This window comes from Gossypium hirsutum, chromosome A06 (assembly GCF_007990345.1).
Source record: "Gossypium hirsutum isolate 1008001.06 chromosome A06, Gossypium_hirsutum_v2.1, whole genome shotgun sequence".
In the NCBI taxonomy this organism is placed as follows: Eukaryota; Viridiplantae; Streptophyta; class Magnoliopsida; order Malvales; family Malvaceae; genus Gossypium; species Gossypium hirsutum.
In genome coordinates, this window is record NC_053429.1 from 1,045,871 (window position 1) to 1,064,418 (window position 18,548).

The 18,548-nt window shown below is 31.8% G+C and overlaps 3 protein-coding genes across 17 annotated transcripts; 1 reads left to right on the forward strand and 2 right to left on the reverse strand.

Annotated features, from left to right (window-relative positions):
• The first annotated feature begins 1,336 nt into the window (after positions 1–1,336).
• LOC107938916 (deSI-like protein At4g17486) lies at positions 1,337–4,515 on the forward strand. The gene is made up of 3 exons (XM_016872172.2): positions 1,337–1,638; positions 3,322–3,575; positions 3,663–4,515. The coding sequence occupies exons 2-3, from the start codon at positions 3,368–3,370 to the stop codon at positions 4,172–4,174; spliced, it is 720 nt and encodes a 239-aa protein (XP_016727661.1). The 5' UTR covers positions 1,337–1,638; positions 3,322–3,367; the 3' UTR covers positions 4,175–4,515.
• LOC107938915 (lysophospholipid acyltransferase LPEAT1) lies at positions 4,443–8,725 on the reverse strand. 3 transcript variants are annotated; one of them, XM_016872170.2, is made up of 9 exons: positions 7,813–8,725; positions 7,609–7,722; positions 7,428–7,465; positions 6,597–6,661; positions 6,444–6,512; positions 6,200–6,333; positions 5,597–5,737; positions 5,211–5,274; positions 4,443–4,740 (listed from the first exon to the last, which is right to left on the reverse strand). In XM_016872170.2, the coding sequence occupies exons 1-9, from the start codon at positions 8,326–8,328 to the stop codon at positions 4,718–4,720; spliced, it is 1,164 nt and encodes a 387-aa protein (XP_016727659.1). In that variant the 5' UTR covers positions 8,329–8,725; the 3' UTR covers positions 4,443–4,717. The 3 variants fall into 3 exon arrangements, with proteins under 3 accessions (XP_016727659.1, XP_040970695.1, XP_016727660.1); XM_041114761.1 differs by having other exon boundaries at positions 4,443–5,274; XM_016872171.2 differs by lacking the exons at positions 4,443–4,740; positions 5,211–5,274 and adding an exon at positions 5,324–5,495.
• A 2,809-nt stretch (positions 8,726–11,534) lies between these two features.
• Positions 11,535–17,078, reverse strand: LOC107938901 (methyltransferase-like protein 2). Of its 13 annotated transcripts, none has more exons than XR_005928220.1 (12): positions 16,605–17,078; positions 16,309–16,534; positions 16,087–16,217; positions 15,866–15,899; positions 15,164–15,239; positions 14,850–15,027; positions 14,656–14,745; positions 14,462–14,561; positions 13,492–13,680; positions 13,021–13,409; positions 11,968–12,089; positions 11,535–11,884 (listed from the first exon to the last, which is right to left on the reverse strand). XR_005928220.1 is itself a non-coding variant. In XM_041114762.1 (9 exons), the coding sequence occupies exons 1-9, from the start codon at positions 16,938–16,940 to the stop codon at positions 13,535–13,537; spliced, it is 1,317 nt and encodes a 438-aa protein (XP_040970696.1). In that variant the 5' UTR covers positions 16,941–17,078; the 3' UTR covers positions 11,535–13,534. The 13 variants fall into 13 exon arrangements, 1 of the variants encoding a protein (XP_040970696.1); XR_005928223.1 differs by adding an exon at positions 12,919–12,939 and having other exon boundaries at positions 13,021–13,680; XR_005928228.1 differs by having other exon boundaries at positions 13,021–13,680; positions 15,164–15,209.
• Between the last annotated feature and the right edge of the window lie 1,470 nt (positions 17,079–18,548).

Consider the following 18,548-nt stretch of genomic DNA (forward strand, 5'->3'; position numbering starts at 1 on the left):
TTTTGTCCCTTTTTAGCAATGGTGTTGTAATAATATTTTAATTATCCATTATTGATGGCATCATAATATTATGCCAATTTATTACAATCAATCATTTGAACTCAAGAAAACATTATATCATAATAAAATAAAAATTGTTATGCTTGATAAATCTAGTAGAATTAAATAATTGTATCAAATTGGATTGAATTTGGAATTAAATTTATGTGTACTGTTAATATCATTTTTAATAATAGAAAAAAGTTAAAGTGATGATAAATATTTTTATTTATTTAATTTTTGAATTTTAAAATATATATTAAAATTATTATTTGATACATAGATTTTTATTTCTATTTTATTTTTTTAAAAGTATAGCTGTTAAAACTGGGCCAATCCATTAAAGAATCGACCGGTACATTGATATGGAGTAAAGGAGAGAAATTGGAAAAACATAGTTGTTGAAATTGGATCAATCGATCAAAAAATCTGCTAGTACACCAATCTGGACTAAATGAGAGAATCAATTGAATTGTAAACTGATATGAATCAAGATAATAAATAAATAAATAAATAACCCAGTTTATATATATATTTAAAATTTTACTACTTTTTTAATAACTTAATTAGTTAAAATTGAATAGGTGATCAAATCAATCGAAACAAGAATTAATTACTTAACCAATTTAATCATCAATCTAATTCTAAAAACTGGAATTGTTTTTGAACCAAATAATAATAAAAGTAGTAAACTAATAAATAAAATAAATGGTAAACTACAGCTAAGGTTACTAAACTATTAATAAATTTACGTTTTGGTCACTCAACTTAAAAAAAGTTACAAAATGGTCACTGAATTATTCAAAATTTTTCATTGAAGTCACTAGGTTATTAAAATCACTGTTGTATGGCTTTCTCTACTGGCACCATTTATACCAATTGAAAGTTCTTTTCCCCCTTCTCTTCTATAGTTCAATTTTTTTTCCATGAAACAACTTTGAACGCCACGAATCTGCGAACCAAAATCTAAACAACTTTTTTTCTCTAATCTTTGACAGTGATCATCAAACCAACTTGAATCTAAGGTATGTTCTTCTACTTGTCAATGGGTATCGATCCACCTTATTGATTATCAAATTATTGCTTGAAACCCGTTAGCCAGACTTTTTCTTTCAAAAAAATACTTAAAACCCAATAACTTAGGTAAAAACTTTCGAATAACTTAGGGACTTAAATGAAAACTTTCAAATAGTTCAATATCTATTTTGTAACCTTTTGAAGTTAAATGAATAAAACATAAATTTACTAATAATTTGGTGAACTTAAATTTAATTTACCTTAAAATAGAAAAGAAAAGAGAAAGAAATAAACACAGAAAAAATTTAAAAAAGAAAGAAAGAAAGAAATAATATATCTAGCTTTGGCCTTTGCGTCTACTTCTTTAATAATGCTTAAAAAAAAGCTTCCAGTTTTGAATATATGCTCTCCAAGCTTAACATTTCGTCTTTTTGTGAACAATCTTTCTTCTTCTTTTGATTTTTTCACCCTAAAAAGAAAAATGAAGCCTTTTGTTCAATGCAAGCTCGCTTCGATTCTTTAATGGCGAATTTTCTCTTCATTGGGTCACTGCTTAATGGCCTTTTTTTCTTCTCTAAATCTGTAAGCTCTCTTCCTCTCTCATTTCCCATTCTTTTTTTTTCCTTTAAAAAAAGATGCATTTTTCTTTATGGGATTATTGATTAAAGTTCTGGGTTTAAATCTGTTTGATCTATTAACACTGTTAATATTTTTGTTTAATTTAATTTCTTTTTTTTCTCAACATTTTAGTAGATCTGAAGTGAAATTCCCTCTTTATATGCAATTGATTCTTTTTAATTATTATGTTGAAAAGATTAGTGTTTTTGTTAAATGAATTTGTAGAATGTAGGACTTGATAGTTAAATTTACTGCTACAAAAAAAGAGAGTTGCCATTTTTGTTTATATTATGGATCATGCTTTATTCGGTTTCTTTTTCTTTCTTTTTTTTTCCCTTTTAGTTTCCCCTTAATCTCCATTATCTGTGTAGTTTCATATAAAATTTAGGGTTTAATTAGCTAGCAATGATGTTAGTATGATGGATTTTATTAGGTTAAAATGTGCCTATAATCATCTTTTCAAAAATTAGAAATTTAGCATCTTTACTTATAGGATTTTAAAATTCAGGTGTAATTATTAAGTTGTTAACTTTTTTTAACATATTGAAAAAAAAAATTCCTAAAAATACAAGTACAAGGACTAAATTTCAAAATTTTGAAAAGTAGAGGGACTATAGGCATATGTTAACCATTTTATTATATATATTTTAGTTTGGTTTTGACTACTTAAATGATTGGAATTTAGGGTGGTTGGTGTTCATTATCTTTTAAGTTTGTATAAATATATATTGTAAAATTAATTCAATACGTTGATGATAAAGAATTAAAGATAGTTGCTAACCATTATGGAAGTCTAGCAAAATTAATCATTTTTTTATGTCATATTACTTGTTCAATTACTTCCTTGTAGAGCAAAATGGGTAAAATTCCATGGAGACCCCTATATTAAGTGTCAGATTACCTTTTGGTCCCTCTACTTAAAAAATGGGCAAATTAATTATTATCTGTTAGATTAAAGAGTAAACTGGTCTTTTTTGTTAAAAGTTTCATCTATTTCTACTGTTGAAAAATGACATAGTTGACAAAATAATCAAACAGCGACAAGTGGTGTGCCATACGTACCTCATGCTAACACTAACGTACATAAACCAATTTTTAACAATTAAAATGGATGTAATTTTTAACAAGAAGATCAATTTACTCTTTAATTTAACGTACAATGACAAATTTGCCTTCTTTTTTAGTAGAAGGAGCGAAATGCAATACGAACTCCTAGTATAAAGGCCTCCATGGTACTTTTACTAGCAAAATCCATACCTTCGGACTCTTGAAAGGATAAATAAACCCTTAGGCAATGAGCTTTTTTTCGGTGTTTCAAACCGGTTCCGATCCTTGATATTTGTTGTTGAATGAGGGATTTCATATGCAGCTTTTTTTTTTTTTTTGAGGCTGAGAGTTTGAGACCTCCATTGTATTGTTATGGTGCATTAACTCAATGAGTTGTCTTAGGTAAAAAATTACTTTTTCGAAGATGGTAGTTGTTGCAAAACTTCATTACGAGGACGATGAACGTGTTCGAATGCCAACACGGAACGATTGTGGTTGCTATGTTTTTGGTGCCCATTGTTGTCTTGTTTTTGTTTCTGTGATGATTATGAGATAGTTTTACTTCGAATTATATAGCTAATATCGGGTAATTTACTCCAGGTTGTATAGGCATTAATCAGAGTCTGGTTTTATCTCTGAAGAACATATGGATTTCGAGAAAAAGAAGGGATGGAAACTGGTGGTGCCACGTATTTTGAAAAAGAAATCAGCATCTCGTTGTTTTTTCCAAAAGGTGAAACCAACTAATTTTGACCCGGGCTGTGCACCAGTGTATCTCAACGTCTATGACTTAACCCCTATGAATGGCTACTTTTATTGGGCAGGCCTCGGTATATTTCATTCCGGTGTGGAAGGTAAGCTTTGTTTCTGTCCTTATCTCGTCTCCATCCAATGCAAGCTGGTTTAGCTTTCTCTGATATCCGAACCGGATTCTTATATAGTTCACGGTGTGGAGTACGCATTTGGAGCTCATGACTACCCAACAAGTGGTGTTTTCGAGGTCGAACCACGACAGTGCCCGGGTTTCCAGTTCCGAAAATCGATATTCATTGGGACAACATCGTTGGATCCTATCAAAGTACGGGAATTCATGGAGCGTAATTCGACAAGGTATCATGGAGATACATATCACTTGATCATCAAGAACTGCAACCATTTCTGTAAGGATATTTGTCACAGGTTGACAGGGAAACACATCCCGAAATGGGTAAATCGGCTTGCAAGAATAGGTTCAATGTGCAGTTGCATTCTTCCCGAAGCCCTTAAGACTTCGGTCGTGCGGCACGATCCGAATTATCAACCTTTCTATAGTGAGAAAAGGAGGCTGAGATGCGCATTTAGTTGCCTATCTTCAGTTTCCATGCGGCAAAAGTCCTCATTACTCCTACAATCACCCTTAAGAGGCTGCTTCCCACCTTGGGATTCGAAGAAATCAAACAATGTATCATATTGAAACGGTAAGACAACCAATCAGGTTTAAACATTCATCGGCAATTAGAGATTTTTTTTTCGGTGTTTGTCGTCTTAGCTTGTGGGATGTATGTTCTCATGTAACACTAATGTGTTGTTAAAATCTTGTTTCAAAGTGTTTCTTTTGGTCTCTAAGACAATGTAATTGATTTAATTCGTTGATTCGAGCGGAAGATAAAAGGGGAAGGACGATATGTATCAGCTCGAATTGGTGGTCGGAAACTTGCAGAGCCATAGAATCAACAAAAGTGTTAAGCAATTAATGGATTTCTCTAATATGGTATTGGCAGGACAATGTTAATAATAATACAAACGTTTCTGATACATTGATCTCGTAGCATCATACCTACCTGAAAATCATACATGCAATGTTATATGTTGTGGATATAACGCCCAAAGACCAGAATAACACAGTTGACAGATGATTCAAACCGATGAAAGCCCCCATTGACTTATAAAATCTCAGCTCGTCGACTGCAAAGGCGATTAAATGACGAAGCACTATAGCTTCCTCTACTGAACATAATTAACTCCCTGGATTTATAGCAGCTGAAAATGAATAGACATCAAAATTCAAAGACATGATTTAAAGAGATGCATGCATGAATACATGCATACATATGAAGACAAATGTAAAAAGAGTGGCATGCGTGTATGCATATTAAGACAAAAATGTAAAAAAGTGGCATGCATGCATATATATATATACACACATACACATAGATACGTGAATATTAAGACAAAAATGTAAAAGAGTAGCATATATGAATTCAGTTCTATAAGCAAATTTGAATCTGTATTTATAATCTTTATCTAATGGCAACAAGTACCAAGAATAAAGTTTACAATATAACAGCAAATGGTGACGAGAAACAAGCCCTACGGTTTAGTCAGTGCGTTCATGGAAAATACCGGTGTAAACTAAGGAACTTAACTGAGACTCGATATTTGTTTGGGAGCAAGGCCAAGAAATTATCAATCGTCTTTCTGATGCAAAACACTAGGCAGGCGATTATTACCATTGAGAGCAGCATGATATATTCGCTTCTCGGCCAGTCCTATATCTGACATTATCAAATTACCCTGCAACCATAAAATTAAACTGAGAGTTAAAGACTGGCATCAACATGATTGATGATTCGACTAATTGTGTGCCATGTTACCATAAGATTTTATGGTCATTTTACTGCATATTGGTGACTACAAGGCACAAGAAATATCAAATGTGGCTCAACGGACTTACATCTATCATTAGTTGGTTAAGATAGATATTTTCTCAAGGGCCAGTTTAGCTGTAATGGTAACTGTGCAGAGTGATGGTAAGAGAAGTATATAAGAGGGCCTACAATCAATCAATATGACCAAATATTTGATGATCCGATCAGACAGTTCGATATATGCATACCTCGGTTGCCATCAATCTTCGGACATTATTAGCATATAGTTTCGGATCGTCCTTCTCTTGCTGTGAGGGGTAGTAGGTCGGTAAGTGCGTCACTTCCATGTGATTTACGAATTGGCATAGAAGAAAAACAACATGACGCACCTACGGAGAACCATACAGAACATTAGCAGCAGCACGGAAAAAACTGGTAAACTTATTCACTATGATTTCATTGTTTTCTTGCATGAAGAAATAAATCATGCTATATATTTTCCCTATAATCTTCCATCTTAATAACAATTTCAATGTATTACATAGCTACTTAATCAAAGGAACAAATAAATTTTGCTCTATTTATGAATTTCATCCCTCTATGAAAATTAAGAACTTGATCCTTGTATTTTGAGAAAACTGAGTAGTTCAATTGGATAACATCGTTAAACCTTCCCATTGAATCACTAAGTTGAAAATCAGCAGTTCAAAAATTTATATCCAAGGAATTAAAGCAGAGGGACTTAACTTATCAATTTTAGTAAAATAGAGGGATGAAATTCACAATTAGACCAATAGATTTATTATCAAAATTTATAAAATCTATATTGAATTTGCTTGAGAAATACTCACCCCTGTTATTGAATCCCAGGCTGGACTAAACCGTTGGTATGGATACCTTAATATAACAGGCACCACAGGTGCTCCGGCCAAAAAAGCACCGGTCTTGAACGAGAGAAGGTAATCCCCATTGGTTGTAGTTCCTTCTGTTGTCAAAAGAAATACGAATCAAACAACTATGAAATATCACCTATGGGCATACATAAATACGTACATACATACAAATGTACATAGCAGATCAAAAACGACAGTTAACCTGGAAAGAGCAACATCATTGGAGCAGATCCATTATGATGAGCTTCACGAACTCTGTCAGTCACAACACCTGAAAGAAATACCGTTTATGAATTGTACTTTTGATCAATAGTATGTGACGAAGAGCACGTTTCGAAGTTGATATTTGTTCTACCTGCAACACCTTTGAAGTCTGAGGATTTTGACTCTCGCTGAACGTAGACACAACCAAGGCATTTGCTGTAACAAACAAGCCAAAATATCATTCACTATTCTAACAGAACCAAATAAATACGTAACCATAAAAAAAATTGCAAGAATGCAACTCTTTCCGAAACAAAGGCATGTATTCGGATAATAACCATAAAAGACTAAATTGTAACAGAGTTAACATTTAATCTCTATACTATTAAAAATAATCAAATAAGGAGGGGATCAAATTAGTCCCTCTACTACTAAATGCATCAATTTAATCTCTATACTATTAAAAATAATCAAATAAGGCTAAATTGTAACAGAGTTAACAGTTATTGTTAAGAAATGACATGAAATTTTTTTTTTCCATTTGCAGTTCAACTCCAAACAAAAGATTCCATTTGTAAATCCATAAAAAAACTTTCAAAATATTAACTTTGTTAATAGCAAATGACATTTTTAAAACATTAAATAATATCTGTTGAAATTTGAACTTATTTGATTCTTTTTAATAGTATGGGACTAATTTGATCCGATCCCTATAATAGAGAGATCTGCCAGGTACATCAACCTAAGGTATTGTATTCACGATGTGTCTCTGCTCGGTTTAAGCCCTAAGATTTTGTTGAACGGGGTGACTCGCATGGTCACGCCAAGAGCTTAGCAAGTTCACATGACCATGCCGAGAACCAAAAGTAGCTCAAGTGGTACCTAGACACCACGAGAATATAATACCTGACATATTGAGAGGGTCTCCAACCTCTCATCAAGTTCAATAATGAAAAAAACTACAACCGAATCACAAACTCACCTGATGAGACCAACTAGAGGAATTTTAGCCACAGATCTCTTCAGAAATAAAATCCAAGGGTTCCAATTGAAAAACAAACAAATAAACCAGAAACATATCAGTTTAAAACAGCAAAATTTAAATTTTAACTTTTTATAACATAATCAAAACTATAAAAGAATGACTGATAAGTTAAACAAACCTTAGCAACAAAGCTTGGAAAAGAAGAGGACATATGATATAAGATATCTAAATATGAAACATGATTAGATACAATTGCCCCAGGTCTTTCTTGCTCTTCTAATTGATGGGTACCCTATAAAAAATCACACAAAAAATCATTAAAAATTTGAAGTTTTTTTCATTTAAATCCTCCTTAAAGCTATCAAATTGAACTTGGTATTACCTCAGTTTTTGAGTTTTCTTTGGTATTAGCTGAATCTTTATGAGTTTCAGTAATCCAATAAAATCCTACCACAAATAGCAAAGACCTAGAGAGAAACCGGCCCGACCGGACAATCACGGCCCGCCGCCACCCACCCAAGTGAGCATAACCCTCTTCTTCCTCCTCCTGGTTCGGGGCAGAGAACATAGTACAAATTCTACAAATCAAATAATATACAACCACAAGGGACATCCCAAAAACGATTCGAAGGGGAAGCAACGTAACGAGGGAGATCCCAAGCATGATTTTCTCCTTCAATGGGAGCTCTCCACGTCCCATGGTACCGTACACGTCGTTACGAACGTAAGCAGCGAATTTCTTCTCGAGCTCGTGGATGTTGGCGGCGGCGGCGGCGGTGGATGAGGAGTCGGCTTTGAGTAAGGGGCGGTCGTCTTTGGAGGAAGTGTCGTCATGTGTCGTATCGGGTTGTTGGATCTTAGCCGGTTTCGAATTCAAATCCTTGAGTTCGGATTCCATGCTGCTTTCAAAAAAAAAGGTACAAATTTGGATCAAATTTTGTGCAAGGAAATTTGGGTTTTGATTATTTGAAGATATAATCAATGGGTTGGATTTAGAATTTGAATTTGACTAGAGAAGTGAAGTGGATTAAAAGAGAGTTTATGAATGGAAAGGAAAGGTTTACTTGGATCTGAGGAAATCGCCATGGATTCTCTTTTTTTTTTTTTTTTTCTAAACACTAAATTTTCGCTATATTCTATCCTAAACCAAGGTTTATGACTGCGGAAAATGGCGAATCAAATGCCCACAAAATAATGGATTTTTTTTTCTCAATATAAAAATATGAAAGAATTCGAGTTCATGAAGGTTCCCCATCTTGGGTTGGTGAGACTAGACAATGAGCCGGTTCATCGGTTGGATTAGGGTAAACTACATCGAAGCTAACTAAATTATTAGTAAATTTACGTTTTAATTATTTAATTTTAAAAAATTATAAAATGGCTATTAAGCTGTTCAAAAATTTTCATATAAGTCATTGAGCTGCTAAAATCATCATTGTATCTCTTTCTCTATTTACATCGTCTACACTACTTAAAACCTTTTCTTTCCCTTCACTTCTACAACTTAAATTCTTTTTCATAAAATAACTTTGAATATCATGAATTTACAAAATCTAAACAACTTTCTTTTTCAATCTCTAATATTAACTGTCAGATCAACTTTTATCAAAAGTATGTTCTTTCACTTGTTGATGAGTACTAATACACCAATCGAGTTTTTCTAAAAAAAAACTTAACAACCCAATTATTTAAATAAGTCTATTTGTGATATAGAAATCGAAAGGATCCGAAACTTACGAATAGTTCAACGACTTAAATCAAAACTTTTAAATAGTTTAATGATCATTTTATAACTTTTTTAAATTGAATAATCAAAATGTGAACTTACTAATAATTTAGGGATCTTAATTATAGTTTACCAATTGAATTAATGGATAAAGCAACATTTAATCACTAAACTTGATAATTTTTTTCAATTTAGACCTAAATATTATTTTCCCAAATTAGTCCTATAAATTGACAATTTTTTCTCAATTTTGACAATAAGACGACATGGCACTTTGATGTTGTACAATCTCAATGTACCACGGTTTCGTACCATTGAGGTTTAGACTTTAACCTAGCAAATAGCGGGGCATTAGGCACTGGCTTCGTTTGTGCGTGGCCGGTGACAATCACATGAACCAATTCTAAAAAAATTTGTCAAATGTTCAGGGACCGAGTTGAAAATATTACCTTATCCCTTAAATTAGTTAAATTTAAAAACTTTATTTTCTTTCCAATTTAAATATCACTCATAACTAGAAGTTGACCTATTTTCATTGCTTATCAAATTAAATTAATCATCATAATCAACTTTGACCAAATCTAGTGAATTGAAAATTAAAGAAATGGTTGGTCCGATTAAAAATAAAAATGAAGTTTTGATTAATATTACAATTTAACCCAAACCCCTTTTTTTTCTATTGTTTCTCAAAGTACTAGAAATAAAGCACAAATAAAACTCAAATTGGATTGTGATTAAATTTTTATATATTATAAAAATTAAAAATAATGTATATATTAAAATTCGCTAAGTAGTATACTCTAACTTTATATAATTAACTTAACCAAATCGATTAAATAAAGTATTAAGAGTCAAATTATATTTTATCTCTCTATTTAAAATAGATAAATTAGTTCCTATACATTATATCAAAAAATAAATTAGTTGTTTTTGTTAAAAACTTTATCTATGATATAATGGGCCACATGTATATCCGTATAATGTACAAAGATCAATTTTTAGCAGAAGAATTAATTTTTATTTTGATTTAATGTACAATTACTAGTTCGCTCATTTTTTGAACAAATAGTTTAAAATACAATCTGACTCCTATTATAGGAGTTTTATGGTACTTTTACCACTAAATTAAATATATCATTGATTAAACCCGGTTCGAACCGATTTTTAGGATGCAGCTATCAAGTAATTCGTTGAGACCAGTTTATAGGATTTGTTTTTTTGCGTATTATATTTTTATTGGATAATCCCAGTACTAAAACCGTCGACATTACGCCACGTACTTTTAATGAGCTGGCCCATTTGTCCGAATAAGACCCGGCTTGGAGCCGTAACTAATTCGGCTTCCATTTCACAGCATTTTATTTTAATTTTCCAAAAAATTATCATATTTATCAAATAGTAAATCATATTAAGGATAATAAGTCGAAGTTATCAAAAATATTACGAAAGTTTTCAAAGTGATAAAATATTATCAAAAAGTTTTATCTAGCGTATCAATTAACTACAAAAATCATTACAAAAGTCACCCAAATAATTAAAACTAGTGTTGTGATACACCCCCTTATGCCGGGAAAAATAAAGAATAGAAAATAATATTTAAGTAATGATTTTTTTTAATTTTAATAATTAGTAAAAAATGCAAACAATTTGATAAGAAAGAAAATAATACTAAATTCTAATACATTCACGATATGTTAAAATGATTAAAAAATATATTTATAAAAAAATTATGTAAAAATCAAATAATTTTTATTGAAATAATAAAATTGACGATTTAAGAAATTTGATGTCTTAAGTTCAAATGTGTGAATTTATTTTGAATTTAAATTATTTTTATAAATTTTATATAAAGTTATAATAAAAAAAACATCATAATAATATTCATTATTTTTTAAACAAAAAAATATTTTTAATTATTTTTCAATTAAATTTGTGTTGGTTAGCTTGTAAGCAATAGACTAATTATTGAACATACAAAATTTAAGATGGTGATTTTTAAATTAAAATTTTTGGGTCAAGTATAGATAAAATTCATCATGTTCATTCTGCTAAAATATTCTTTTTAATTTTTAACTATTTATATACATTCTAAAACATAATTTTTAAATAATATAAAACATATAATCTAATTTTAAAAATACTTTCTTTTATATATTTTTATTATTTTTTAAATTTCATAATATATATTTGGCTTAGATTTGTAGCAAAAGAAAATATATCAGGTAGGTTGAGACAAAATCAAAAGTATTATGTCAAGGTCAATTTCTTTGTATAATTAATCCATATATTTTAAATATAATCTACATTAAATCCGAAATGCCCAAACTAACGACTAAACTGTCAGAAAAACTTAATTAATACGATACTAATGCTTCAAAGACAATTAAATCATGTTTTGAAATTTCAAAATCAATTTAGAATCTGTCAATAATTTGAGAATATCTAATGCAATTAATTCAAAAACTAAATTTACACGTGTTAGACACATGCTTATATTCAACACTTGAATATCAGTAGCATATGCTTATCATAATTATGCCCCGGAATAAGGTATCTACATCTTAGTATAGTTTCAACTTCCATGCATTCCTATTTTATAATTATGCATCATCAGCCTCTTTTTTTTTTATGATGAGAACTAACAAATGTTCTACAAAGCTCACCTTGCAGACAAAGGACGATATCAAACAAGCTTGGAATGCTCTTTCCCACTGAAGAAAAACAAGAACTGCAAAACCAAATGAGTCCGGGAATAAAATCTCACTATCTTCTTGATTTTTTCTCGTACTCCTATCGAGAGTTTTGTCTTACCTAATTGCATCACATAAACGAAGAAGGACAAAATCTCAATGTCCATGGCCATAAATTCACACTAGACTCGAAGATACAAAATGGATACCAGGTCTACCACCAAAAGGAGCTGATTTAGTTACCTGTGGATCACCAAAAGATGCACACAACGTTAGAAAGAAGTACAATCTTCCTAAAATAATAAAAGTTGCAGTGGTCAGAACAAGAACTAGGAAGATTAGACAAAGGGGACAACTTCAGGGCAAAGTTTGTACTATATGCATTGAGAATAGGGGTCTAAATGAGACAATGGTACTCACAAGCTACTCGAGTTCACTCGAAAAAACTTCAAGCTCTATTCAATAATAGCCGAGCCAAGCTCGAGCTATCAATCAAGCCAAAATTCAGCATAGTAATAATCGACTCGAATACTAGCAAGCCTTATCGAGCTTTTCATATTTTTATATTATTATTTACATTATCACCCTTAATATATATTATTAACCCTAAGCTTAAGTATTGAACCGAGCTATAGCTCGAGTAGCTTGATTATATCTCGAGCCAAGCTCAAATTTAAAGTTCAATTGAGCTTGAGCTGAGTCTCAAACTCTGAACTTCAAGCTTGAGCTTGACAGTATTCAGGCTCGGCTCGACTCCATTACATCCCCTAATTGGAAAGATACTATCCCTGTTTTCCATCCGAGACCTTTCAAAACTAAAAGAGATGTACAGAGAGCAGTGGCTACTTATCAACTTCTCAATAAGTTAGATGTAAAAGATTGATTAAATGTTATCGTAAGCTATATTAGATGGAAGAGATTAACATTGCATCAGCTTTACTTTCAGCCACATTATGTCTCTTTCTTTCGGTATAAACAACCATCACGTGATGTTGCACAAAAAATATATCATACAAACTTCTCTAGTTTTTTCGGATGAGCCGAATTATAGAATCGAGAATCAGGGTGTAACCTTGCCAGAGTGAAGACAATTCTGCAACTTACAAACAAACCACAAAATGTCATAAAACAGAAGTGAATTTAACTAACCAAATATACACAGAGCATGACTTACAGGATAATCGGCAATGCTTCTAATTCCGTGTAACCGTCCTGGAATATCACCGGCTATTCTTTAAAATTTTGTGTACTAGATACAGAAGCCCAAGGAATCTGCTGTTCCTTTCTTGCCTAACATAGTAAATCGAAGCAGTCCAACTCAAAGCAAACTGGAGAGGAGAGCAATCACTATCTGCCCCTCAACCTTTTACAAGGCCCAATTAAATTCAGTGTCCCAATCGCCAACATGCCTCCGAAATCTGGATATAAAAATATTCAAAGTTCTCTAATGACAACTAAAAGAAACATATGAGTTCCAGTTTCTGCTTCTTGGTTGCACAATATAGTAATATACAGCTTCTATCTTCAATTGAAAGGCTCAATTTGCTCATTGTATCTGCCAACCTGTTAATAACAGCCATCCAAGCTAGAATAGTGAGCTTTGGGATTTGACATTAGAACCAAAGCAATCTATATGCCAGGTGACCTTAGTTTGTAGTTTCCAACAAGATGGCATTCCCCCGGAAAATCTATGTATTCACTGTCTCAAAATATCTCGAGTCCTGAAAGTGAAGTGGTTCATTTCCCCAAGAAACCCACCCACCTAACATTTCTCTAGCAAAGAGTTCAATACATCGAGCAGGTTTAACTCCAGGAACATGGTCCAATAGTAATTCTATAAAGGGAAAGAAAGAAAAGAGTTAATATGAGTGAGAATTAAAGCACTGAGTTGCATGTAAAAGTTGGTTATCATAATAACATAGGCATTTACTTCATAAGCATAAAAAAAATGAATTAACTCCTTCTCAGATGATATATACGAAAGAAGAAAATAGGTAAAAGATCTCTTCGGTCCCTCTCAATTTCAATATTGAGCAAATTAATCCCTCTCAAAAAGGTCGAAGCAATTTAATCCCTATCAATTTTGAAAGTGAGCAATTAAGGATAATTAATCATAGTGTTAATTTCTTCCATCAATTGTACATAATTTTGATTGATATAATAACAAATTTAGCCCTTAATGTTTACATATTTTGTCAATTTAGTCTTGGTTCTAAAAGTTTCAACAAATTTAGTCTCAAGTCTCAACATTTGCAAATTTACACAAATTTTGTGGGCTAATCAAAACCAAATTGAAAGAATGTGTAAACTTTGAGGGGTACATTTGATATTATACCAATCAAAATTATATAAAATTGACATTAACGTAATGGTTAGTCTTTAGTTGCTCAATTTAGAAATTGACAGAGATTAAATTGCTCCACTTTTTTTTAGAGGGACTAATTTGCTCAATATCAATATTGAGAGGGCCAGAAAAGATATATTTTACCAAGAAAATATTAAGAAAATAGTTCATTTTTGGTCAAGAAAATCTCCCATGGCATGGTGAAAGAATAAAAATGCTTGCAACCATATATTATGGGAACTATTTAAGTAGTCCATCAATAAAATAATACCTCCAATTGGGGGTTTCCTCGAGTAACCTCCAGGAATGCTTATGATAATATGTTCATCTTTTATCGACCTAAATACTGAAGGGCAATTTGAATCCATTTCCTGCAAAAGTTCCACAGTGTAAGCAACAAAAATAATCTAGTCAAGAGCAACCAGCAATTAAAAGCATGTATAATGCATAGCTTATGTTTATTACTTTTCCTTGACAGTATCCCAGGAGAAGACATTCATATGGCCGATGATGAAAGAGGTCAAGATCACTGATCAATGAACCGTCCCCTTTCACCTGAAAATCTCAAGCAAAACCCAATTTAAATGATAATTTGCAAATCAGCATTGTTTCAACTTCGTGCAAAACACACACAAAGACAAAAAAGGTGAGAGAGTAACCTTCAACCAGTAAATAGTAGACACATATCTAACTCCCCATGCAGGGAATAGCTCTTTCTCAATGACGGTACGCAATTTCTCTCTATTTGTCACCCATAAGGCCACAAGTGCACCCCCTCTGTGTGTAAGTTGCTTAATTGGAAGGGATAAGAAATACCGGTTTGGTAATGTTGGGTACCTGAAGCAATCGGGAAATAAAAACACAGGTGAAAATATATTGACAAGAAGAAACTCACAAAAATATGATCAGGAAGGTATAAACTGTCAAAAGCAGTAGTGATGTGTTTGATACATTGAAATATGTGATTACATACACTGATTTCTGACGAGCACTTCCGTTTTCCCATGGAGGATCAATAACTATAAGGTTGAAACCACTATCAGATTCAGCTGCATAAGCACAAAAAAAGGAATTCGATGTTCATCTTAATTCTATGTGTCACTGGTTCTTAGGGCAGCTAAAGAAAAATTTGGCAAATGAAAGGGTAAAAGTACCATAGAGACCCCTATACTAGGAGTCAAATTGTATTTTGCCCTCACTACTCAAAAAACGAGCAAATTAGTCCTTGTACATTAGACCAAAGAGCAAATTGGTCCTTCATGTTAAAAATTGCATCCATTTGTACTATTAAAAATTAGCATGGTCGACAGAATAACTAGACAGTGACGTAAGGTGTGCCATATGTACCTCATGCTTATGTACAAGGACCAGTTTTAACAGCAGAAATTGATGAAATTTTTAACAAAAATATCATTTTGCTCTTTGATCTAACGTACAAGAACTAATTTGCCTTTTTCTTAGTAGAAGCAAAATGCAATCTGACTCCTAATACAAAGGCCTCTATGTTACTTTTACCCAATAATGATGCATGATATCAAATAGAATAAAATATAAACGAAGAACCAGATAACATGTTGGAATCTCTCAACATGAATTAAAGCAATATGATACATATATATATATGTGTGTGTAAAGTTGCAGCCTAAAGAGAATGGACTTGATGTGCAATATTTACCGGGTATTATATTGCGAATCTGCCCCAAATCCGACTTCAACATGATCAAGGACACAACATATAAGAACATATCAGACATTATAAGAAAGAATCTGAGACAATTTGGAATATGAAATCTATTTTCAACAGAATCAAAACGATATAACAGTTAAACCATTCTCGTGAATTCTAAGTTTCAAATATCTTAATCTTAAGCATTTTAAGAAAGAAAATCAACACACCATGTAGAAACGACTCATGCTGGGTAATACATAACGCCTGTTCAGAAATTCAGCCTCCACTTCTTCTGGCGTGTCGTTAACCACTAAATTATTAAAAACTGGAAGCACTCTCCGTTCATTGATTCCATTTTCTGAAACAGATATGAAACTAATAACAAAAAAATTCATAAAAAATACAGAACGTTAATCACTAAACCAGTGAACAAGGACTTTTAAACAAACCTCCATTATCAGTCTCGCTTTTCAGTCTACTAAACTTAAAATCAAGAGTTATATCATACAGAGGAGCTTGCCAAACTCTTCCAAGCTCAACGAAAGAATGCTCTTCATCACCGCCGCTTAGCTCCGTTGAAGAACAAAAATCACTCCTTATTTTGCTCATAATCGCTGGAAAATCAGCTGATACGAGTAAAGATTCATGCGCCTTTAACAATAAAGGCCTCACCTCCTAAATCGATCATAAAACAAATTAACCGAACGGCAAAAAGAAATTAAAAACAAATTTTAAAAAATTTTACCTGGTGACGCTTATCTGCGCCTTGTTCTTTTTCATTGAGTGAATGAGTTTGTTTCTTCGGTTTTCGTTTTCGCTTCTTAGGATTGGAGGAGAGATTAGGTTCTTGAGCGGAGTGTTTGGATTCAAAGAAACGGGAATAATAGGACGAAGGAGATACGCGAAAACGAGTGTAGGATCGGTTAAGTATTCGAACCGGGTCGATGAAGACGGCATTGGAATTCGGTAGTTCATAAATGCCGGAATCTAAGAATCTGGATAGCTCGTCACTTGGTTTCGATTCGATCTCCATTTTCAGAGCTCTCAACTGAGTCAAGTCAGCTATATGCCTAGGCGCCATAAATCAAAAGTGTTTAGCTGCTTGCTCGTCGACTCACAGAAGTAGTTCATTGTGGTTGAGATTGGACTGGACCTGAATAATTGGCTGGTTCGCCATTTGTCGGCCTAGTCATACCCTAAATTCTTACCTGAATCTAATGTAAAAGTAACATAAAAAGGATTTATTCTGAACGTTACATTATATTTTGCTCTTTTGTTTAAAAAATATGTAAATTAGGTCATGAATATTAGATAAAAAATATACTGATTACTCTGTTAAATTTTTATCTATTTTTTATTATTAAAAATTAGTCTTTATATGTTAGCATGAGATATAAATGGCATGTCATATTTAATTATTTGGTTTTTGTCAGTTATGCCAGTTTTTAACAGTAGAGATGGATGAAAATTTTAATAGAAAATGACCAATTTTTTTTATATAACGTATATAGACTAATTTGCTCATTTAAGAAAATAGACAAATTATAATTTGACTCTCAGTATATGGGGCTTTCATGGTAATTTTAACATCTGATAATGGTAGTTGATACTGTATTAGTATATATTGTTTTAGTCCTCAATCGATATCAATTAATTTAAGCTCCGTTTTTGTCAAGATTCCGATGTGTTTCTCTCATTTTGGCATATACCAACATGTATCGGCCTATACGATTGGTAGGAGAGAGTAATCAATCGGTTTAATTGGTCAATTGTGTCATTTTTTTCAAACCAACTTTAATATGAGAAAATCAACTTGAATGACTTTAACTAAGAAAACTAACCAAACTAAAGCAATTTTGATTCAACTGGTTTTGTCAATTTTTTTCGATTTACTCTATCTTTGGTTTATGGTTATTAGGTTAAGTTTACAGGGTTGTATATCTATTATATTTTATAAAAATAAAAAATATTTTAAATAAAATTTAAATAATATAAAATAAGTTAAAACTTCCAGTCAGTTCGGTTTTGAGATTCAAAATTTGATAATGAACCGAATTAATCGAAGTCAAAATAGGTCAACTCGTCCTACCCAACTAAACTGAAATCGAAAAATTGAATGAGTCGACCTCTTAAGTTAAAACCGAAATTTGCTCTCTCCTATCAACCGGTATAAAATTTTGATATTTTAAATTTAACTTTTTTCTATCTTGAACATTTTAAAAATATATATTAATTATGTATGTGAAAAAAAAATATTGATACCCGAAACAATACATCGAAACACGTCTGTGTTGGTACATTCTAGACCCATTCACGAGTATGATTGTTCGTACAAAATTTAAAAAGATTTAGACAAAAATATTAAACAAAAAATAGGTTCAGATAAACTTTAGGTTAATTAAAATATGGATTAGAATTCGGCTTCAATATTTAAGTTTCAAGTCACCTGAATTTTTAATTTAGTAATATATTATGTTAAATTATTTTTATATATTATTTAATTTATAACATTAAAAAAAAAGGCCCTGCATACGTAAAACCATTAGTTGTAAAAGAAAAAAATATATATTTTATGATTTTACCGTGAATGAAAAAATTGAAAGAAAGGGAAAGTAGCGTGGGGGTTGAGAAAGATAAAAGGAAAGTTATAATTTAATCTCAACGACATATTTTTTTATATTTAAAATTT